The sequence below is a fragment of the Oryctolagus cuniculus genome, chromosome 1 (genome assembly GCF_964237555.1).
Source record: "Oryctolagus cuniculus chromosome 1, mOryCun1.1, whole genome shotgun sequence".
In the NCBI taxonomy this organism is placed as follows: domain Eukaryota; kingdom Metazoa; phylum Chordata; class Mammalia; order Lagomorpha; family Leporidae; genus Oryctolagus; species Oryctolagus cuniculus.
This window is the reverse complement of record NC_091432.1, coordinates 112,969,500-112,993,721: the sequence shown is the minus strand read 5'-3', so window position 1 is coordinate 112,993,721 and position 24,222 is coordinate 112,969,500. Positions and strand designations below refer to the sequence as shown.

General features: G+C 41.7%; 1 protein-coding gene across 11 annotated transcripts in view; it reads right to left on the bottom strand.

Moving 5' to 3' along the window:
- Nucleotides 1–8,565: 8,565 nt before the first annotated feature.
- Nucleotides 8,566–24,222, bottom strand: part of ARHGEF12 (Rho guanine nucleotide exchange factor 12) — a 162,624-nt gene continuing 146,967 nt past the window's right edge. For all 11 annotated transcript variants that reach the window (XM_017343044.3, XM_017343054.3, XM_008260587.4 and 8 more), the window contains 11 exons: nt 23,414–23,491; nt 21,947–22,022; nt 21,308–21,475; nt 19,703–19,790; nt 19,094–19,180; nt 18,879–18,958; nt 18,385–18,618; nt 15,723–16,193; nt 14,603–14,919; nt 13,160–13,229; nt 8,566–12,570 (listed from right to left, as the gene is read on the bottom strand). In XM_017343044.3, the coding sequence (XP_017198533.1) occupies nt 12,560–12,570; nt 13,160–13,229; nt 14,603–14,919; nt 15,723–16,193; nt 18,385–18,618; nt 18,879–18,958; nt 19,094–19,180; nt 19,703–19,790; nt 21,308–21,475; nt 21,947–22,022; nt 23,414–23,491 (1,680 nt within the window). In that variant the 3' untranslated portion in view covers nt 8,566–12,559. The remainder of the gene's footprint in view (nt 12,571–13,159; nt 13,230–14,602; nt 14,920–15,722; nt 16,194–18,384; nt 18,619–18,878; nt 18,959–19,093; nt 19,181–19,702; nt 19,791–21,307; nt 21,476–21,946; nt 22,023–23,413; nt 23,492–24,222) is intronic.

Genomic DNA, 24,222 nt, shown 5'->3' with positions numbered 1-24,222 from the left:
CAAGGTTGTGCAACCATCACCCCTCACTCTAACCTTCCCCCTCTCCTCAGCCTCTGGCAACCACTCACCTACTTCCTGTCACTACGTGGACATTTCATACAAAGCAATCAAGTGGTGCATGGCCTCGTGTCACTGGCTCCTGCCCTTAGTTTTCCAGGTTCATCACGTAGCAGGTTTCAGAGTTCATGCCTTGTTTATGGCCAATACTCTACTGTACACTATGCCTTATTTTGTCCACCCTTTCACCAACTGATAATCCTCTCAAGTAATTTCGGCTCTAAATTCTACAAAATCAAGGTTCCTGTCTTTAATCCAACTGGGTCAACTGACATTCAACTCGATTCAGCTCTACAACTCATTTGCAACTTGTTGCTGGATATTTCAAAGTGGGTATAATAATGCTATCTAAATGGCCAAAATTATACCAAATGTCCCCTCAAAGTTTCTCTCTCCTCCATGTGTCTCTAATTCTGTTAATGGTAACACCAATCTCTTAGGTTTGTAATACAACTATTTATTTAACTCCTCCCTCTCCTGTATGCTGCATATTAACTGACCTGCCAGCATCAGTGAATTCTATTTCAGCTACACCATTTTTTCCCAGTTACTCTATCAAATTTAACCTTCTTATTTGGATATTGCAATAGTCTCCCACTAGTCTCCCTAACCTACTAACTCTCCCTTTTTTACTCTCTACTACTCAGCATAATTCAGCTGGTTGGTTTAATCTTTTCCAGGTTAAGCTACATTCAAGTCATTTTCAAGATCAAGCACCTTGAATAAAATACAAAATTTTTAGGATTTCTACCCCTAAGTCCAGTGTGGATCTCTGTGACTCGGTGAGAGAGAAAGGCAGAACAGTGATTTTTATGTATTTGTGTTCACTATTTGGTTGCAAACACTTTTAAGGGCAGAAACTTTTGCACAGCTGGGTAACAGTATGCACAGTTTCAGTGGAAGACAGAGCTTGTCCTGAATCCTGGCTGTGCCACTAGAACATCACCACCACTAGCTTCTGTTCCTCCTCTATAAAAAAGGAGAAAACCCACTTCCCTCTAGGGGTTCCTGGGAAGATGAGAGGTGATGCAAGCAAAGTACACAGCACCTGACACATGGCACATGCTTAGTCAGCTGCAGAGGAGAACTTGTAACACCGTCTTTGAATCCTCTGCAATAGATGGCGCTCCACCCTGAACACAGCGGGAGCTCAACAATTCTCTAAGTGCAAACGTGGGGGTCAGGTGGGCTACGAGGAATAACACGACTGCCAAAGAATCGGGCAGTGAGACCGGTAACTCGTGCTCCCAACAAGTGAAAAGGGCAAGCTTGGCAAGATGAGTGGGACCTGCACAGAGACGAAGAAATCGTGTGTTCCAGATGCAGGGAACAGCAAAGACGGAGGCAGGACCAGGGACGCCAGATGGGGGAAGACAGGAAAGAGGCTGAACCTTCCTGGAGAAGAGGCTTCCTGATGACAAGTACAGAGCAATCAGGTTGGCCACAGGAACTATGGGCTTTTCAGAAACTAAGCAGAGTGAAGTCTCAACAGAGCAGTAACCATGGAGCCGGCGGAGGTTCTTGGGCAGGCGAGTGCGTGATGAAAAGCAGTGTTCTGGGAGAAGCTGGATGGGCAGCCATGTGCGTGACAGATTGCAGAACGGTAGGAGGCAATTTATGCAGGGGTTTCAGCGGGGAAGATGTGCAGCAAAACGATCAGGCTACAGTGGGAACAGAAAAGGAGCAAATCAGAGAGACATTTTTGAAAGGGAAAAAAAAAATCTTGTAAGAGATCCTGGTGTGTGGCCTCCTTTCCCGGAAGGCCTCTGTTTCATTTTCTCCATCTCAGATCATCTTCAAACACCCTGCTCCCCTGCACTGAAACCAAGCTGGGAATAAGCTAATCAATTAATCAATCAGCTCGTCAGTGATTGCCAAGCTGATCTAGCTGTAAATAGAAGAATTCCCCCTTAACCTGTCTCGTTATGTCCAGCCTTAATTGCAATTAAGCTCAGAATATTCCTAAGAGGAAGAAAAATGCTGAGAACTTAATCATAACTCACAGTTCAAGATCCAGAACTTTCCTCACACACCTCATGAGTGTCCAACTTCCCCCACAGGAAGCCAGCATTAGGCACTACAAATGTACTGCAGCTGAATTCCCCAACCAGGTTGGAACTCATCCTAAATAAACCAACTTCTCAAAGGAAAAGAGAAAAGATGGCTGAGAACACCGGAGGCTCTTATTTAACAGGTGGCCTGTGTAGGACGGGTGTGCCCCACCCGTTTCCTTTCACCTGTGCTCTGCGCACAAGCTGCCCGGTTCTCTCGGCTTACTCTTGCCGCACTGTACAGTTTTTCTGATGGTGCATTTGCTTGCTGAATAATCAACCCCAACAGCTCCTATTTCAGGACTCAACTTTCATGATGTTCCACATTTTATAAACCTTTCCAAGCAGACCATCACTCAGGATCTGAGCTGGAATACAGCTAGCACCTCACAGTCTCTCCTCCACCAATGCTCAGCAAGTCTCCTGGTCCTACAACCAGCTAACTAACTGGTCAGACAGTGGAGACTGGAGAGAACTCTACCTGGTCATGCTTCCCAAGCGTCTAAGGGCCTCTCCTCCTGGAGGAAAGAGAGAGGAATCTCAGAAATCCTGCCATATACAGGACGTAAGGTCATGGCATTAACCTGCTGTGACACAGCACTGGCCCCGAGCTCTTCATTTAAAAAAAAAAAAAAAAAAAAAAGCTTGACAGTATTACTATGATTTGAATAACAAAATCATTCATGCTCTTTAGTGCAGGAGACATGCAATCGATGCATTTTTTTAGGGGACATAAAACCAGGCACCAGCACTGTGGAGCAGAGGGTTAAATCGCTGCCCACAATGTCAGCATCCCCATAAGAGCGACAGTTCGAAAGCTAGTTGCTCCACTTCTGACCCAGCTCCCTGATGCACCTGGGAATGTGCCTGAGAAAGCACGGAGGATGGTCCAAGTGCTTGGGCCCCTGCCACCCACGTGGGAATTCAGGGTGGAGTTCCGGACTCCTGGCTTTGCCTGGCCCAGCCCTGGCCATTGTGACCTTTTATGGAGTGAACCAGTGGATGGAAGCACTCACACACGCAAGCTCTCTTTCCCATCCTCTGTTTTAACTCTGCCTTTCAAATAAATAAACGTTTTAAAAAACAATAAACAAATTTTCATTAAATAATCACAATAAAATTCTCATTCACATTAAGAATTAAGTGTGGTTAAGATGTTAGTCAGGTTGTCTGTCTCGAATCAGAGTGTCTGGGCTTGACTCAGGGCTCGGGCAGCTCCAAATTCCAGCTTCCTACCAATTCAGACCCTGGGAGGCGGTAGTGAGAGTTCAAATAATTGGCTCTCAGCCACCCAAGTGAGAGACCTGGATTGGGTTCCTGCCTACTAGCTTTGGCCCCCAGGGCATTGTGAGCATTTGCAGGGGAGCACCTGCAGATGAGAGCTCTGTCTCTCTAGTAAATAATTTCTAAAAAAAAATAATAAAAAGGTAAGCAACTTATATTAGAAAAATGTCTTCAAACTGCGACGATTTGCTTTAACTGGAAGATAAATCCAAGTTAATATTAGCACACTGCATATGGAAGGGGACTTGCAGCAAGGAGAAAACCATGACAGTTCTGCGCGACTACTGGAGTTTCTGGAACACCTGCCTGACCACCACACTCCACCGCCTGATAAAGCAGCACACGTCCAACATACAGAGTGTTCTCTAAAGCCAAGATCCTTAGCAACTCAAATGTAAACAGTGCTTCTTCCTTTCTTTACACATAAAGGGACAATTAGGTTAAATAAGTATATTATTTTAGAGGTGAACAATGTTTTACAAATGAACACACACACACCCTAAGTCTATGGTTTTCACACACAGAACCATGCTTTACCACACGGTTCCATCAACAAAAGGGATATACACATATTCTAACTTAACTGATCATCTTCCTTCTCTCCTTCTTTAAGTGCTTAAGATCCTAGATATTGCAAATATCTTAAGATATTGCTAAAAGCTTTGGGACGACCCCAATCACCTGCCAGGTAACTTCTTGTTCAATCCTCACAACTATGATGCTAATTATTGTTTACCCCCATTTACAAATGAGAAAATGTAAACCGAGAGGGTAATCTGCTCACGTAAGGACAAGAGTTGGCACTTAATCCAGGGCATCCAAGTTTGGATGGCTCTTTCCACAACACCAGCAGTTCTCAAAGCGTGGTCTACAAACCTCTGGGGGTGACCAAGACTCTCCTGGGGGGTCTACGGAGTCAAAGTTACTTTCATAAAATCTCTAAGACTCCATTTGCCTTTTGCATGTTGACACTCACACTGATGATGCCAAGAGCAATGGAGGGGGAAGCTGCTGGCAGCTGTGGCCCTGCGGGCCTCACTGCTGCTCACGTGCCATGGAAACACTGCCAGTTTCCTCTAAGAATGCCCTTGGTGACACAGTAAAATGGTCTCATGCAATCGCAACCCTCGAGCACACACTCTTCAATATTCCGTGTGTGGTATGAGAGGCATGCACACAGCCCCTGCTGCACACCAAGGCTAAAGGAAAAGCCCCATGCAACTGAGCTGAGCGCTCAGCTTTTTTTTCTTTTTTAGGCAGACCATTTTGATGTGAAAGAACTGGTGAGCAATGGATACTCAGGCTTCAGTATTCAACAAATAGTTTCTCAAAATGAAAAAAGCAAGTTTGTCATTTCATGGAAAACCACTGTGTTTGTAACCAATGATAACATTCAAGCTTTCAAAGACAAATGAGGAGCTGGGGAAACTGGCACCTACTAGCATAAGACTTTCTGATGAGATCAGTTGTGATACTGATGTGATTTTTTTAGAAATATGTAAAGAAATGTGTCAACATTTAGAAGACCTGCACACACAGTAAAACACTATTTCTCAAATGACCAATACTGGATACTGCATAATCATGCGTGGGCAGAAGATATCATTCTTCACACATCTGAAGTGTATAGTGGACCAATGGACTGTTAGTGTACTACAGCGTGAAATCTTCACTGATAGGGATTCAGATCCACACTGCAGCTCTTTCAAGAAATGACCACTTGCCAAGTTTCGGTGTAGTATCAGATGCACAATTATCTGAAAAGGCATATTAGACCATGTCTCCCTTTGTAAAACATGTGTGTGTGTGAAGTTGGACTTTACATGTTAACATGTAACAGCTCGCATGCAGAAACACACGAGAGGCCACAGCATTGTGGCACAGTGAGTACGCTGCTGCCTGCGCTACCACATCCCGTATCAGAGCCACAGCTGCTCCGTTTCCTATCCAGCTCCCTAATGTGCCTAGGAAAGCAGCAGAAGATGGCCCACATGCTTGGGGCCTATCCACACGTGGGAGACGCAGAAGGAGTACCAGGCCACTGGCTTCAGCCTGGACCAGCCTCAGCTGTTGCAGCCATTTGGCCAGTGATGCAGAAGGTGGAAGACGTCTCTTTTTCTCTCTGTATCACTCTGCCTTTCAAATAATAAATCTTTCCTTTTCTTAAAAAAAGGATGCACAATGCAGTTGTCTTCTGTATATACATCAGAGATTTCAAAAACTAAATGAAAACTCCTCTCTGCCAATTTTTTTGGAAAACAGTAATTTTTCATAAAAAAGTTACTTTCATTAATATGCAATGAGAACTATTATTTTTGTGAATTTATGTTTTATTACCTAATTTCTCACATATTTTCTCATTTTATCTAACTACCAACCTCTTGGTCCTCTCCATCCTATTGCCTGTGGACTTTTTCTTTTTTAAGATTTATTTATTTGAAAGTCAGAGTTAGAGAGATAGAGACACAGAGATCTACTATCCCCAAATGGCTGCAACGGCCAGGACTGGGCCAGGCCAAAGCCAGGAGCTTCATCCAGGTCTCCCATGTGGGTGGCGGGCCCAAACTCTTGGGCCATCTTCCACTGTTTTTCCCAGGCCATTAGCAGGGAGCTAGATGGGAAGTGGAGTGGATGAGATGCTTTACGTGCTACACCACAATGCTAGCCCTTCACTTTAATTTCTAATGCAGTAAGTATCAATAGATATAATCCACATGAATGTAAGCTCCTCCATAAAGTACTCAATCATTTTTAAAAGTATAATTTTTGAGATCAAGAAGACTGTAAACTGCTACACTGCTCTCATGCCATCTGCCTTTAGTATTTAAACTGACAGTAGAAAACAACTCGATACAAACACTTCTCCAAAAACCTTTAAGAAGTCACCATGTTGTACTGAACACAGCATTCTCGATCAGGACACACTCAGGCAGCATCGACCTTATGGTCACACGGGATAAGAGATCCCCTGAAATGAAATGCTCATACAGCAAGCTTTAAATTATGTCCAAAAGCACCTTAGCCAATGGGGGTGGAAAGGCTAGAAACGGGTCTACGTACCTACTTACTCCAGTGGTGCCCAGCAACACTGATGTCTCACTAGTTAGAGCAGGTAGCAAACACACTCCCTGACAGCTAAAATCTAGGCAGTGTTTTCAATTAATAGTAAGACTTATTCCTGACACTACAGCAAAGATGGAAAACGCCTACTACTAGCTAATTATGTGTAATGTTTTATGGCATTCATTGTGAAGACATCAAATTCAATTAAAGGCAGCTTTTAATTGGAATATATCCTATCTTTGAAGTTGGTATTAAACATTTGGTGATCTAGTCATTAGGTCTGAAGGAGGACAGTAAAAAGTAGAAGTAGCTACTCACATTCTTGTTAGACAATGGCTGTGGGAACAAAATGGGTTTCTATTTGTTCCAGCAAACATTTGAGGATCTTCAAAAAAATTCATGGGAAATGTATATTATGAAAAAAAAGTGTGGATTTCAGGAAAAGAAACTGCAAATTAAACTTATCTTTTAATTCCATTTTCCATGAACTTTGTGAAGTGCCTTGGCATGTATTTGTACTCAAAGAGTACAAACAGGTTGATTTCTGCAAAGTACATGTGAATAGTCTTAATAGGTTTCATTAGAAGTTCCTACAAAATACTAAGCACTTTTTGTTGTGTTTATTAGTTTTGTCAGCCAAATGTGCCCAACTGAAAATTAAAATATCAATCCAAGGATAAGCCAAATTACATATTTTTCAGAACCAAACTACAGAAAATACTAAAGTCAGTGAAATTTCCAAGTTGAAATGACATCCATTAAAGCACAGAAACGCTGATACATTAGGAAGCCTGGCACTGGGGATAGGAATGATAATGAAAGCATCATATTTTTCATTTAGGGTAGCATTAAACCAAAGTTATCGTTAAGTGAGCCATAAAACCTGGCCCATTAATCTCACTGAATTGTATACTTACAAGTGGTCAGTGGCCGGCGCCGTGGCTCACTTGGCTAATCCTCCACCTGTGGCACCAGCACCCCGGGTTCTAGTCCCGGTTGCTCCTCTTCCAGTCCAGCTCTCTGCTGTGGCCCCAGGAAGGCAGTGGAGGATGGCCCAAGTGCTTGGGTCCCTGCACCCACATGGGAGACCAGGAGGAAGCACCTGGCTCCTGGCTTCGGATTGGCACAGTGCCAGCCGTAGCGGCCATTTGGGGAGTGAACCAATGGAAAGGAAGACCTTTCTCTCTGTCTCTCTCACTGTCTATAACTCTCTGTCTAACTCTGGCAAAAAAAAAAAAAAGGTCAAAATGGCAAACTTTATGTTTTATACATTTTATCACGACTTTTAAAAATTATTAATATATTGTATACTTTTTAAAAAAGACTTGAAAGACAGAGCAACAGAAGGAGAGGGAGAATGCAACAGAGATCTCATCTGCTGATTCATTTCCCAAACTCCTGAAACAGCCAGGGCTGGACCAGGCTAAAGCCAGGAACCAGGAACTCCATGTAGGTCTCCCCTGTGGGTGGCAGGTGCCCAAGCACTTGAGCCATCAACCACTGCCTTCCAGGATGCACCAGCAGGAAACAGGAAGGAAGCAGAGCAGCCAGGACTCTAACTAGCACTGATATGCAATGCGGGTGTCCCAAGAAGTGGCTTGACCACTATGCCACAAAACCACCTTGGCTGTACACTCTATATGGATGAACTGTACGATATGGGAATTATACCTCAATAAAGCTACTAAAATAAGAAACCTGTCCCAGATGCTGGAACTGTTATGGCAGTTTATCCAGAGATCAACTGGCTCATCTTCCTAGTAAAAGTGCTCCAATACAGGGCAGGCATTGTGGTGCAGGGCATTCTGTATCAGAATACCTGGAACTGAGACCCACCTCTGCTTCTAATCCAGCTTCCTGCAAAGCAGATGATGCCTATGGCTAAGTTCCTGGCTCCTGGCTCCGGCCTGGTCCAGCCCTGGCTGTTGCAGGCATGTGAGGAGTGAAGCAGCGGATGGAAGGTCTCTACCTCTCTTTGTCATTCTGCCTTTAAACTGAATTCAAATAAATACACTTTAAAAAAAGCTCCTCAACATCTCAGATTTTCTACAGTAACTTGTATAAGAAAAACCAACAAGAGTATCATACAAATAAAAAGTCACATACTTGGTTCCTTTAAGCTTATTTAATATTTGAACTCTTATTTTCTATTTTCCCAGACCCCAGAAAACAGAAAAGTTTTTAGATGACCAATATTTTGTTCCAGAAACATACAGCCTTATCAGCTAATTCATAAAAGAGCTATTTTTACAAAGGTACATCTGGATAATTAGAACAATAAAGTCTTTTAGGCATTTCAAAATGTGATCAGTAAAAATACATGATTATTAATAAAGTTTTTTTAAAGATAGTTCCAGATTTTCTTTTAAAAGCAATTTCTGTTAAAGAGTACATGATTGTATGGTGAACAAGGAAAATAAAATGTTCTAGTAGGAAGAGACTTATTAAAAATAACCAACAGTGTGCACATTACAGTTACCATTTTTGCAGTACATCTGCTTAGCAGTTGGCACCTGGAAATGGCGGGGAGAGCTTCCTTCTAGGAGGTACATTTTTTTTCCTACAAATTTATTATCAAAATCCTCAGTACCAGTGGGGAAGGCATAAGGAATGATGTGACACAAAAGGAACTCTTAATTCTTGAGGAAAGGATAGTTTTTCAGATCTCTTTGAAAAGGGGTAGAAATGTCAGAAAATACATGACTCACAAAACAAAAGCTATCATACTAAAGGGAAAAAATATCCAGCCAGCAGGACGCTGACTGCAAATTCCTGCTAATTTTGTATTTTGAGGTCCTATGCACAGTTTTCAATGGTGCCCTCTGTGACATACAGGGAAGAAAATATTGACCAAAGCTCTAGTAGCTCAAAATAACATCACACATCAACTCCAGAGTTTGAAATACAGAAGCCCCATGTAACACAAAATGTGCGAACATCAAAAAGGTGGGGAAAAGATGCAAGGAAAAGACAATTCACAGGAAACATAATTATTTTCTTTAGCTGCTAAAAATAAGAAAAAAAAAAAAAAGACTTCTTCTCTACTATCCCAACAGCTCCTCCTTCACCCACCAGGGGACGAGTCAAAAAAATTTTTAAAAGAGATTTGTCCTTTCAAACAGTCATTAGAAGCTGTTGTGGAAAAGCAAGCCAAAAAGCTGAGTACGAGTACACCTCCCATACAATGTAATATAATAATTCCAATTTAGGTTCTAAAAGCCAACATAATTCAAGCAGTCCAAGTTAGCTGATTTTAAAGCACGCAAAATATATGTCTTCTAGAGTAATGATCATGATTTTAAATTATAGCATTTTGTGAGCTTGCTGATTTGCCTTGATTAACTCTGTTCTCTGAAAAGGAGATACTCCAAATGTAATCTGCCACTTAACAGCAGAGGAGCCACTAAGCCCATGGGCAGGAATACAGTACCACAGCAGGTCACTCAATGGCCAAGAAACAAATTTCTCGCTCTAGGAAGGCTGCTCTGTCCTTCACCCTTGCAACTCCTCAGCACAGAAGTCAGGGTCTGACTTCAGTCATGGAACTTTGAGAAATCTACTTTGATGGTAACCAGTCTCAGAGACAGGATGAACACCCAATTCCAGCCTCCTGGGAGGAGACATAATAGGAAAGTCAAATGGTTGCGACTGTAATGACCACAATGAGATGGAAGGCATGTGCAGCAAAGTCACGTGAGAGAAGAGAAGGTAGGCTGGTAGAATGAAACAACTCTAAAAATTGTGAGAGTTTTTCAAAATTAGATTTCATCTTGGGGCTTCACTTGAAAATCTAGTTATGAACTTATTTGGAAGTATTAGAGCTATGGTCAAAATATTTTTCCAGTTAGTCCTGTTGTGGCTTTAAGGAGAGATTAAACTGCAAGAAAAGAAAAGCAAATTGTTACTTAGGACAAGATACTGGCTAACCTAGACAAGAACCCAAAACTTTGCTAACCTACAAGCTTCTTAATTGAGTGCTAGAGAATTACATAATTACCCTGTAGTGTCTGAAGTTAAGGTGAAAGTTCCTTTTTATTTACCTGTCTCCCGATGGTTTTAGTGTTAAGAGGCTACAAGGAGCACTGGTAGGTGGGAATGACTACATTTTTTCCAACAGCACAGTGTAAGCATTTGGCTTCTACCTGCTTCTCCTAAGAGATATACAAAGTTCCAACCTCCCAGTTTCAGGTATATATTAGTCTCTGCACCTCAAATTTTAATTCCCATTCTGAGTTAAACTATACTTGGCCTATGACTTGAAATCTAATTCCAATTTATAGATGAGGTCCAAAGATCCATGTTAATCTACCTAAAAACTCATCAGTTTGGAAAGGACAGAAACAGGAATCTGATGTAGACAGATAAGTCTGTTAAGTTGTAGTGGTGTTTACGAAGCAGTCAAGATTCCTTACTGTGAACAGCAAGAAACAACTTTTTCCCTCTTTTTGGACTGCAGGGAATAATCAAATCACATCCTACTACTACAGAGTTCAGAGGGCACTACTGAAAGATGTGAACAATGGGTGAACTCCTCATTTATCAACAGAATTCATAGATTTGACAAATGGTTTCATTTTTTAGTTGGCAAAATGCTCTAAAAACATATGCCTAATGTGTGAAGAAAACCACAGAAAGCCAATATAACTGAAGGCGTTCTCAGTTACAATTCTGAGACAGTTATCCTCTGTTGGGTGCTGCCGATACTACCATTCATTCTCGAGCAGGCAGTTGCCAACACCTTGCCTGCAGCGTCCAGTGTATGTTCTGGTCTGCAGTTTGCAGGTCAGTCACAGCCCAGTGTGGGGAGCTGCAGCCACGCAGTCAGAGGAAGTGCTCAGGAGGTGGTGAGGGCAGGGCTGCCTGCTCACCGCATCTCTCCACTTCATCCTAGGCTCTCCTCTCGACTCAGAGAGCCCTTTGGCACCATCAGTGCAAAAATTAGAGTCAAACCTCCAGGTACTAAAGTTTTACTGGCCTTATATTCAGCAGTACCCGCAGCTAAGGATAGCCATGGTTCAACTCAGTAGTGATTCAGTTAGATAACCTTCCCAAACTTCACCCACTCCCACCCCACCCTTCCTTAGCAATCCCCACCCCTGCCACCATCTGAAGCATTTCCATTGGCTTGTTTTTACTTCCTGCTCAATCGGCAGGGATAATTTTACACAAGTGCCAAAGTGTAATGTATAATTATAAAAATGAAACAATACCAAGAATAACAAATTTATAGTCAAGAAAATAAAATTTGCTTTCCTCTCCCTCCCAACTCCCAAACCCTCAATAGAAAAGACAACAGAAGAAAACACACCCATTTTCAAGTGCCTGCTATTTAGTACATTGAGGATTCCTGTTAATTGGGGGTTGATCCCAGCCACAGAGAAGAGGTGCTTGCCTCAGGGCGGGAGGAAGCCCATCTGCTCTCTGACCACCTGGGCAGCACACAGCTCAAGGCCTCTGCACAGCCAGCCACAGGGCAGCCTATGCCTTTGGGGTGCCCTGCAGAAAGGCAACCTCCTAGACAGCAGAGGGCATGGAATACAGTTCAGTGAAGGCAAGAAGTTCCTCCCTTCCGCTTCTTACCTCCTCTTCTTCAACTCTTTACCCAAACTCTAAATACCCCATTCCTGACCTCTTTGCTTCAGGAGCAGTTGATCCTTGGGTGTACTAAATACAAAGGGCTAAAACGCTCACTACTCAAGGAAAACAAAATGAGGCAAATAAAAATTAAAATGTGCTTTCAAATACGGAATGAAGTCAAATAAATACATCTGATTTTCTCTTTGTTTTAAGTCTAAGTACAATTTCATATCCTACACCCAAAGCTCTATACATTTGGTTTTCGTTCTGAATCAAAATGAATTTCCAACAGTGAGGAGAGGAGAGTGAGAGAATGGATGTCCCCTCCCTGACAGACTTCGTGCAGCTGCCAGACTGTGAAGACCAGTCCCACTCTGGGCACCTTGGGACACGGCTAAACCCACGTGGTTCACAGGCAGGTCCTCTGTCACACACTCTCTCCGCGTCCACACTTGGAGCCAGGATGCAATGGTACAAGGCTGGTGCTCAAATCCAACAACCTGTAGTCACCTCCAGGACACGCAGCTCTAACTCTTATCTGAGAAGAATGAAGATATGTGGAAACCAAATTAAGAAGGAAAGATAAATTGACACTGCAGAGTTCCTGTGAAATCTATGGGCATGGCTCTATGTCTGTTTTGTGAATCAAAACAGCCCCACTGAAAAGGATGCAAACAAATGAGCACGAGTACAAGCTGGTGGACTAAACACAGACCTGTCTGCCGACGAGGGGAGATGCTGACCTCATGGTCAGGGGCACGGAATGGAAGGGTGAGACCTGAAGATGACCCACCCTCCACACCAGGGGTTGCGGCAGCACGCACGTGCCTCACGTGGCCTCCGCCATTTTCCAGGCTTCCCAACACTCTGCCTTCCGCTTTTGAGAGGGCAGAGAGAGAGCCGAGGGGTGGCACGGGAACTGTCAACTGCAGTTCCTCTTTGAGAGGAAGAGCAGAGTCAGCAGGCAAGAGCTCTGTTGCCCGATGATGTTTACAGACAGCAGTTTTTTAAAAACAGAAAAGAAATAGAATCTCAGAAGGTATTCCCTTTAAAGAACAATAAATCACACATTCAGTGGACTGCTTAGGCAGAACAGCTAGCCTTTGGAGCACACACTTTTCACATACCTGAGTGCTTATCTGCGAGGGCTGATCCAGCCAGCCTTTGGCAAAGAATGGTGTAACTTTCTTCCACCTTCTGTAAAACAAAACCCATGGGTTGGGGAAATAAAAGAAAAATTGAACACAGAAAAGGCCTTTTAATATTATAGGTACATGCTCCCCAATTTTGACATTAACAACACTGAAAATTTTGTCCAGGGGACGGCAAATTTCATTCATTTGACCTACTTCTTTGAATGAATGAAACTTTTTCATGTAAAAAGTACAAGGGGTGATCAGTGAAGGTGATTCTCCCACCCCAAGAGTTACCCAGAAAACAGTCCCATATCATGTGGCACGGACTAGACGAGGGCCCGCCTGCCCACGTGGCATTTTGGTTATCTCTTCTCATCAGGCACTGGATGACGCCACATATAGTCAGACGAAAGGAGGAAACACTAGCACAGTAAGTGAAAATGAAAAGAAGACCAGTCTTTGGCTAAAAGGATAAGAACACTTTTAAATCTGTCCCTAGAGGCAGGCATTTGGAATACTGTTTATAATGTCAGTGAAGATGCCCATATCCCACAGTAAAGTAACAGGGCCTGACACCTGGCTCCAGTTCCTCACTCCAGCTTCCTGCTAATGCAGGTCCTGGGGGGGCAGCAGGCGATGACCCAAACACTGGGGTCCCTGCCACCCACATAGGAGACCTGGACTGAGTTCCCAGCTCCCAGCCCTGGCCAGGTCAGGCCCAGCTATTGCGGGCATGTGAGAGTGACCAGCAGCTGGGAGCTCTCTGTTTCTCTCTCTCTCTCTCTCAAATAAATAAATTTAAAAAGAAAAAGAAATTTGTTTGTAAGCCTTTCAACTAAATGGCATCATGAAGAAAATGTTTGTGCTCTAGCAGCTGTGTCTACCAAAGCAAACAGAGCGTGCTCTTCTCAGAAATTGCCACAGAAATCAGTTTTCAAAGAGAACTTCAATTACCAATTTACAAAAATCCCATTCGTACTCAGGCTTTTGAGATTATAGGAGCCACTGAAGCCACTTTCTGTCTGTCACAGCATCTGGGAAACCACCAACTTTACCTGGCGAGTCACAGATAATTAACAGGAGATAGCGGGCACAGCATTGCCCAGACTAGATTCTTAGCTACACGAACCCCACTTAGCCCCCTTACCGTTCCTATTATCCCACAGAGGCCAGCCAACTTCCCCAGGCAGTTTTAGGCTCTTAAAGTTAGAAATTCACCCAAACACACTGTTTGTAGAGCTATAATGTTTTCTGTCACAAGATAAACGATGCTGACATTGCATTTTGTCCACGCCTATTCATGGATATTGCTCAAATAAACATACAGATCTAGAACCTGAACAAGGCTCCGACGCTGGCATTTCAGTAACCCCACACTCCCCTCTGTGAAATGCACTTTAGAATCAACTCTTAACATGTTTAAGTGTGAGGTACCTTTAAGTGTTCAAGGTCAGCCTCTATCTTATGAATGTACTCCATGATCAGGCTGTGTGAATCTGCACAAGACAGAGGACTCTGGATCTCAAAACAGGAATCCTCCATAGCTCCCCAGCGCTGCTGGACCAGGAATTCTGGGCTGAAGGGTGAAACGGCCTCCTCAGAATAAGCATTTTGGGGCGAATGCTGCTGCGGGTAGGGAGAGTCTGCAGAGGGGATGCCTGTGGCAGGCTGCAGGGCGAGTGAGGAGGCGACCTCCTCGTCTGTAGAGCTCTCCTGCATGAGTTCATAGCCATCAAGGATCAGACAGGTTCCTGTCAACAGAGACAGAGCACTCTGATGAGATCAGTGCTGCCCTCAGAACCAGAGCAGGAGGTAGGAGGCTGACAACTTGCAAAGCTATTAGACAGGAGGAAAAGATATTAATTCCTAAGTTTAGGTTTAAGCACATCAGACAGGTCTCTCACTTCAGATTAAAAGTAAACTGAGCCAACATTCATAGCCATTTCTAAGTAATTTCATGTAAGCATTTTGAAAGCTTAAAGCTGGAAACCTCAGTCTCTACGTGATCTTGCTACCACTTCCCCTGTCATTACCTCTCGTCTCACCTCCTGCCATCTTCTCCCTCACCCCACAGACCGTAACTACGAAAACCTTCCTATGATGTCAGCCCACTCTGCTCTCTGCAGGAGCTCTACTCCCAGGTATCCAGGTGGCTTTCCCTCACCTTAATAAGGTCTCTGCTGAAACACTACATGGCAGAGCACCTCCGCTGCCCTCGTTCCTTTCTGCCCTTAGCCCGACCTAGTCTCCCTAATTTCTCACTATCTGACATTCGTTTGTTTCCTATTTCTCTTTCCCCTCCTAAGTACTTAACCTTAATGAGATTAGGGATCTTTTCTTTTTTCCATTTTATTTACTGCTGTATCTCACAGCACCTAGCATGAGGTCTGATGTAAACTCAGTAAATATTTATTGAATGAAGGAAAAAATAAATAATACACACACACACACACACACACACATATAATGCTTGATTATCAAAACAACATCAATTTCAGCACACAGGACACTTTAACAAGGATCAAAATCAAGTTGAAATGTGAAAGAAACTTGCCTGAGATGCGTAAATTAACATCCTTCTCTTCCTTTTTAACTGCTCCATCACCTTCTGATGGATTATCATCACTATGTGCTTCACGGGCATCAAAAAAGTGCTCTCCACTCTCATCAAGACCCCCTTCTGGCTCTGTGGTAGGCATCTCTGGGGTCATAATCATGTGGTCCATTACTAAAATGCTACTTGCCTGGCTATCTTGGGATGCCAGTACCACTGAATCCCGTGGAGCAGAAGATTCAGTTGAAGTCCGTGGACTGTAACAAGTTGCAATGTCACCAGTTCCAGTTCTAACGGGTATCTGTCCTTCACCAGGGTGATACGCCTGAATATTTTCAGAGTTCTGGGTTCCACTGTCTGCCTGAGCCCCCCGAGAGGCTGTCCTCTGTCTTGGGAAATGTTGCCAGTCTTCCTGAGTGCTCTTCTCAGTCAAACCCAGCTGTTGTGCCAGCAACTGCTTCAACAAACCCACTAAAATTTTTAGGAAGGGTAGAAGAAGAAAAAAAACAACAAATTTGCAGCTAAAATCTCAGACTGCCAGAAATAAATTAGTTAGCTGAATTATCAATTATCTCTAATCAGGTATCTTTTACTAACATACAGCCAAAATATTAATTTCATGCCATCGTTTTTTAATTTTGCTTTGAAAACTAGAATAAAGCACCATCTTCCAGAAAAGACACTAAACTAGACTAGAAACATCTAGCATTTTGAATAGGGAAACACTCTTATTAGAACTCCTAAAAATACAGTGTGTGCTTCTCTTTTTTTCTGCCATTTAACTAGAATAATACTCCAAAGGTCTTGGGGTGTTGAAATACCCCAAAGGTATTTGAGAGGCTGTCTTAAGCTAGATGATAAAAACCAAAAAGTTCTGCCTTTTCTAGAAGCAGACACCATATGCATAGGCATATTTTTTCTAATTTTATTAGACATTTAGAGCATTTACTTTATTACACAATCTCTCTAAATGGTGAAGAAGGAAATAAAACTGCCTCCTAATAAAATTTTAATTCCAATAATTTGGTAATACATATAATTTCAAGGCATAAGGAAATATTTATCAGTTTTTAAAAAAATTACCTTCCTGGTGGCAGTTTCTTTTACTTTGTTGAAATAAAGATCAATTTAATTTTAATGGCCAAAGTACATGCTATGAAGTCACTCACACAGTAACAGCTACTGGAGCAATGCTAATAGGACCACAGAAATCACCGAGACTGCTAACTCCAGATGTTACTGAAGACACTGAGCCAATCCCCCAGTTTCATCAGGACGTGATTTGTTTCTTTAAGTATCGGTTCCTACCCCGGTATCAGTCTCTGACCCTCTTCTGTTCTGCACTCACTTACTCACAGATGTTATGGGTTTCTATGACTTTGACACTCAAATCTCTTTTCTTAATCACTTTTCAAAGTTGCAGTGCGAACACCCCAACTTCCTGCTAATCACTTCCTCTTGAATGATTTGCCATCCATTAACTTAATCCCAACATGCTTTAAAACTGAGCCCATAATCTCTGCCAAACAAAAAAAGGGAAAAATGAAGTGCAGTAGCAGGAGATGACAGAGCCACTGGCCATCCTTCCTAACTCTTATTTCTGGTGAGAAGCTGCAGTTATCTCTAAACATACCCTTTCCTTCACCCTCACATCCATAGAAGTCAACTGTCTTAAGTCATTGTTGGCTCCTTGCTTTATATTTATTCCTTCCAACACCATTTTAGTTCAAATACTTTTAGTCTCAAGCCCAGACTACTACAATTGATGCCTTAGTAAATGCACCACTTCAAACTTCTATTCAAATCCTTGCACGGCTTGATCTTTTTTCCTTAGTCACACTCTAGCTTAAAAATTTCAAATGCTTCCATGCAGTTAGAGCAATTTTTCTCAGACTGTTCCCCATCGTGGTACAGATGAGAGATATGCTATCCTCCCATGTGGACCAGTGATTCTCAACCAGGTTGGGGTAACGAGGCAGCTAACAGTGGGGTGTGTGCATGCATGGACACGTGAACATCTGTGTATGCACATGTGTGTGGCACACATAACCCATGGTGGAGAATACTATATATACACAAGAAAGCCAGAGGAATATTTATCAGTCCAGAAAAGTCCTCAAAACACTGTAAAGTTCCATACTTAAAGTTTGGAAGACCCAATTTGGTATTCAAAGTTCACCACAGCTGGGCTCAGGGACACATCTGTATTTCCAACCTCATCACCACACTTCAACTTACAGGGTCTATCATGGGCTACCATTCCCTGAGTAAACTCAGCTTCCGCCGCTGTGCATCTAGCCCTGCCATATTCTATTCTTCTGAATCTTATCTACCCATCAAGAAAATAATCATCTCTTTCTCTTGTTCTCTGATGTCTCACTTCTCTGGTCACCCCACTCAGATCAATTGTGATATAACTACACTGTTAGTATTTGAGTGTTTACATCAAAAGGCAGGGATGGCAGGGGTGGCTGGGGCATGGGACTGCAGAGGGGCTTGGGTTGGGGGAGAGTTCCTATCACCTTCCGAACTAGACTGTAAATTTCTGAAAGGGAGAAGTCATACCTTATACTTCTTTGAATTCTCCCTAAATGGCTGTTCAGTACATTATCCAACTCTGGTACTTAGTAAGTACCTGTAATAAGTTATGAATAAAACTTACAATTCCTTAGTGCATCCAAAGCCCACCGTTCTTCTGAGACAGACAAGTGTGAATCTGGGATTGTGATTTGATAATTTACTCCAACGTCCTTTAGTGTTCCATCTGTATTCCGTTCCTTTGCAAATTGTCTCTCAGTCACAAAGAGATCATCTACCTCTGATTTCCCAGAAGTAATCAGTGAATGAGACTGAGGTTTTGATGATATTAAGGAAGATTCTAATCCCAAATCTCTGTCTATTCAAAAGAACAGAAAAGGCAGAATATATCTTAATAAAACTTTTAACATAGAAAAAATAATCACAGAAACTCAGAGGTCATCTGTTAAGTAAAATATGTGGCATTTCAACTAATTATGCTGGCACTCAGAAAGCACATAAGCCAAGTTTCTTAACCTAGAGCCAGAATCTGCATCAACTATGAGAGTTTTAAAGTTTCTTTGCATTTCAATGGTTAATAGACTATATTCTTCCAGTAAAGTTAATAGAAAGGTTTACCTGGACTCTGCAGACCAGTGACTGAAATGCTATGATGTTCCACTTTTAATTTTGGAGGTTCTTCTTCATCATTGTCTCCTCTGCAAGAAAAACAATAATAATCATTTGGCTTCATGAAGTTCTAAACACCACTGTGACAGAATATAAAAGTTATCCACTTCTTTTCAAACCAAAATCATAACATAAGTCCTACCACAAGGCAAAGCAACACTCACTCGCAAGGTGGAGACTCTGATAATGGGATTGGCTTTGTGGACTGCTCCTTCACTGATGCAGCCATCCGACAGATGAGGTCCTGCCAGCTTCAGGAAGTTACAAAGGAACCCAAAGCACAAAAAGGAAAGGAAAAAAGAAATACCCTTTGAACATACTCAGAAAGCAAAATTAAAACCAAAAAAAACCAGGAACCAAACCAACCAGCCAGAAACAAGCAAATATTAAAAAACAAACAAATAAAAAACCCCAATCCACCGAGAGCATCTTGATTTTGGCAACACTCTGTTAGGTGCAGATTCCAGAACTCCATCTTACAGAAAGACCTAGTAATATTGTGGTTCACTGTCCATGACAAAACTCCAGCTAATGCATGTGAGATTAGAAAAGAACAGAATAGAATCAAATACAAATAGAACCAAAGTAAAAGGTATCAATTTAAAAAGGAACAAGTTCTTAGAGGAATATTGCTAGAAAAATACAGAAGAACTGGTCACTTTCAAAATAGTTCTCGTTTTCAGAGTCCTTTTATAAAAGCAAAGTTACGTTTCTGGAATATTAGACTTGGAGTAATAAAGTGCTAGAGCACGAAAGCTGTGTATAATACGTACACAGTCTTTTCAGAAACTGTCTGTGCCACCAGTTCATAAATTTGGGCTCCATTGTCGGACATGGAGATGACAAATAAAGCTTTGTTATCTGGAAAAAACAAGACAAGACAAAAATTACTCTACCATCTATGAGAGGCCATGAGGGAAATTTTAGGGTCCTGGTATAGTGTGTATCTTAATCTAAACAAAGGTTACACATGTTCACTTCGTAAAACTTCATCAAATGATACACTTCAAATACGTGCAATTTACTGTTATGCTGTATATTTTATACTTAAATAAAATGAAGATTATAAAAATTAGCAATTATTCCACAGTAATTTGTTTAAAAAAGTTAAAATTTACATTTCTGGGGCAGGCATTTGGCCTAGAAATTAAGTCACTCACTAGTTGGGAAACTTGTAACCTGTATCAGAATGCCTAGCTTATTGTCCGAGTGTCACTCCCCATTCCAGCTTCTTAAATATTTATTTATTTATCTATTTGAAAGTCAGAGTTATGCTGGGGGGAGGGGTGAGGGTGAGAGAGAGAGAGAGAGAGAGAGAGAGAGAGAGAGAGAGAGATTGAGATCTTCCATCTGCTTATTCACTGGCTCAACAGGCAAGGCTGGGCCAGGTCAAAGCCAGGAGCTTCATCAGTATCTCCTATATGGGTGGCAAGGGTCCAGAGACTTGGGCCATCTTCCATTGCTTTTCCCAGGCCATTAGCAGAAAGCTGGATTGGAAATGGTGCAGCCGGGACATGAACCGGCACTCAATGGGATGCCAGTGTTGCAGGCAGTGCTCTCCTTCTGCACCACAAGGCCAGCCCCCATGGCCCCGCTTGTTACTGATACACATCCTGGGAGGCAGCAGTGACGGCTCAAGTAACTGAGTTCTTGCCACCCACGTGGGAGATCTAATCTGAGTTCTGGGTTCCTGGCTCTGGTGTGGCCTAGCTCTAACCATTGTTGGCAGAAGAAGTTCCTGGCTCCTGGCTTCAGACTGGTGCAGCTCCAGCCATTGTGGCCAACTGGGGAGTAAACCAGCAGTTGGAAGACCTCTCTCTCTGCCTCTCCTTCTCTCTGTGTAACTGACTTTCAAATAAATAAATATTTTTAAAAATACAAATTACTGAACACTATTATTCTATCGCATTTATTTTAAACTACCCTTTTGTTAATTAATAGTAATTTGCTATCAAGGAACCAGCAATGTTTAAAAGGTATCACCTTGTTAGTGCCATTAAAATATAACTTGCCTACTTTCTTCAGTTTTCACTAAGTCAAAAACACACTACCCTAACAAAAGCCTTTTAATGGAGATTACCTCTCAAGGCACTGTCTTCATTGGAATCTATCAATAATTTGAAGATGGAATAAAAGACCAAAGGAACTGTACAAAAATTTTCAAATGCAGAAAATGACTCAGAATTTAGACATCCGAAATATTTCTGGACTATAAACTCCTTTAATTCATTTTCTAAACCGTAAATAAACTCCATGCAAGTTGCCTAGAAATCTAAATCAACAAAAAGTTTCATGCCTGTTATGCTACTTAAACAACACTATCTCCTACACCCTTATAACAAATCTGGAGGTTATCACTCCTCAATGGATGTACCTACCTGTTGCCACCTGTCGAACCAGCACTGTATTCAACTTAATGACAGGGCTAAACGTGTGTTTGCTATCAGCTGTGGAAGCTAGAATCTTACTGTGACACCTTAACACCAGTCTATCATCCTGTTTTTGTAACAATACAAGAATGTCTTCCAGCAGCAATGTATACAGATCTAGAAATTAAAATGCAGGAAAGATGGTAAGTACAGAAACTGAGATTTGTTTAATAAACTTTATAACAATTCAGCAGAGAAACTTCATTTGTTATTAAACCTAGTAATTAAAAATTGACTTGTATACTTTTTACAATTTCATGTAAGTCCTGTTTACTGTATTTCACAAAGTGTCAGTCTATGACTAATAGCAAATTAACAAAACAGTTCCTCTTCACAGATTGTTTGAGATCTACTGGTCTAAAGAAATCTTACAAAGACTCATTAGAACACAATAATGATGGAGACAGGACTCAATCATTACAAAGTTTTCTGCTCAATTCCTTAATGAATATTTAACACACTTCCCATGTAACAAAACAGTACAGCAAATCTTCCAAAAGGTTCTCACTTCTTCACTTTGACATACAGAAGCATCCCTATTTTCCTTTCTCTGTTCTATCCAAAATCGATGAACAACATCAGACCTACCAATAGTTTTATCTCTATTCACCTTCCAAACCAATGGCCCTTCATGAATCATCTTCCTTTTTGTTAAGTCCAAATTCTGCCAAAATAAAGAGAATCATGTGCAAATTATACCTAAGCACTCAGTGAAAGAAAAATCTGCAAAACCATTCTTTTCAATAAATTCTTATAGAAAAGATAGCATTTACATTCAACTCTCAGTATTGCATCAGTTTTATTTAGTTTTAATTGGAGAAGCAGACAGACAGCGAGAGACAGCTCCCATCCACTGGGTCATTCTTTAAATGCCTGACACGCAGAAGCCAGGACCTCAATCCAGGCTCCCACATGGATGGCAGAAACAGTTACTTAAGTCATCATTGCTGCCTCCTGGTATCTGCATTAGCAGGAAGCTGGAATCCAGAGCTGGAGCTGGGACCCCCACGTCCTCTGATACGGGAGACTGGGCATCTTAGCCTATGATTTAACTATTAGGTTGAATGCTCATCCCTACCTGTCAGGTCTTAATAAAGACCATGTTAAAATAAACTGCATACAATTTTCTGAAAAGGAAAATGTATCTTATAGAAAATATTCAGCAGTACTAGTATTACCTTCAAAATCTCACTCTAGATAGGTAACAGTTTAGGGAAAATGAAGTTACAGACATTCAGCCACTAGACTCTCAAGCTATCCTTAATTCTTCTATGAATAAGTGGATGAAGATGATGCAAAATACTCCTCTGCAAGAGGCCTCTGAGGTCTAAGACTCTAATTCCCAAGAAGATTCTAAGAAACAGCACTCATCACACAAGGACTACTCAGGCTTGTTCTAAATATTAGTAACTTAGTAGTAAGAGATTCATCTTTTAGTGTTAGTAGCTCTAGAAAAATCTCATTCTTTGGATGTTAGACATGCTTTTTGATAAATTGTTACCTATGACCCAAATGTTCATTGTAAACAGCTAACAAATAAACCTGTTGTAACAACCACCCAGTGAAATGGTACAAAAATGAATTAAATTCCTAAAAAGTTAGTTAATATAAAAGTCCAAGTACTGGAAGTGGCAATTAGTAAATATTTACTATCACTTCTGTAATAGTTTCAACTTTTATGTTTTTTAAGAGCTTCACTGGAAAATAACTAAGCTTACTTTACTCAAGATCTGGGAAGTTCTTATAGTAAATAGTCTTTCTTTTATTCAAACTAGAGAAGGTGGTAAAGTTAAACTTAATAATAACCAGTATTCCTTAGCAGCCTGCAAATTCCTGACATGTAAAGTTTCTGTTTCACATAAAATATTCCTCTAATGAAAGACTAAAAGAATCTTTCACACACATTAAACATTCAAAAGTAGAATAAAATCCTAACTACAGATAATCTGATTCAGAAACTTCCTGTTCAGGTGATACATATCCCCCTGAGATGTTAATTACCTGCCAGGTCTTTAGTACATTTTATTTTTTAATTATGATTAGACCATCTCTCACCCTGAGCTCTTCCACATTTGGGTACTCTGACAACTTCAGATTGGAGGTATCAAGACGGCGCTGATAATCTTCTAAGCGCTGGAAATCAGGATGGAGTCAAGGTTACTACTTTGGTCATCAATGATCTGTTTCTAAAGCAAATGGACATTTTTAATCTGCATTTTGCTGAGCTCTCTATAATACTAGACATGACTGACAACTCCCTCTTTCTGCAAATATCTCTTCCCTTGGCTTTGGAAATACTACACCCCTAGTTTTCCTCCTACCTCTTTGGCTGTTCTTTCTCAATCTTCTTTTCAAAGCACAAAATTCAGGAAGTCATGTAAAGCACATGAAGAAACACTGAGGTTCACTTCATCCTTGTCCTCTCCTCACCACCCAATTTTCTCTAAAGAAATACTCACTCCGCCTTGCGGCGCCGGCACACCAAGTTCTAGTCCCGGTCGGGGCGCCGGATTCTGTCCCGGTTGCCCCTCTTCCAGGCCAGCTCTCTGCTGTGGCCAGGGAGTGCAGTGGAGGATGGCCCAAGTGCTTGGGCCCTGCACCCCATGGGAGACCAGGAGAAGCACCTGGCTCCTGCCATCAGATCAGCGCAGCGCGCCGGCCGCGCCGGCCATTGGAGGGTGAACCAACGGCAAAAAGGAAGACCTTTCTCTCTGTCTCTCTCTCTCACTATCCACTCTGCCTGTCAAAAAAAAAAAAAAAAAAAAAAAAAAAAAAAACTCACTCATACTCATTTCCTAGGTAGGCTTTGAGAAAAATCCTATGCAAATAAATATATGTATAAGTAAGTATGCTTGTTTCTGTGC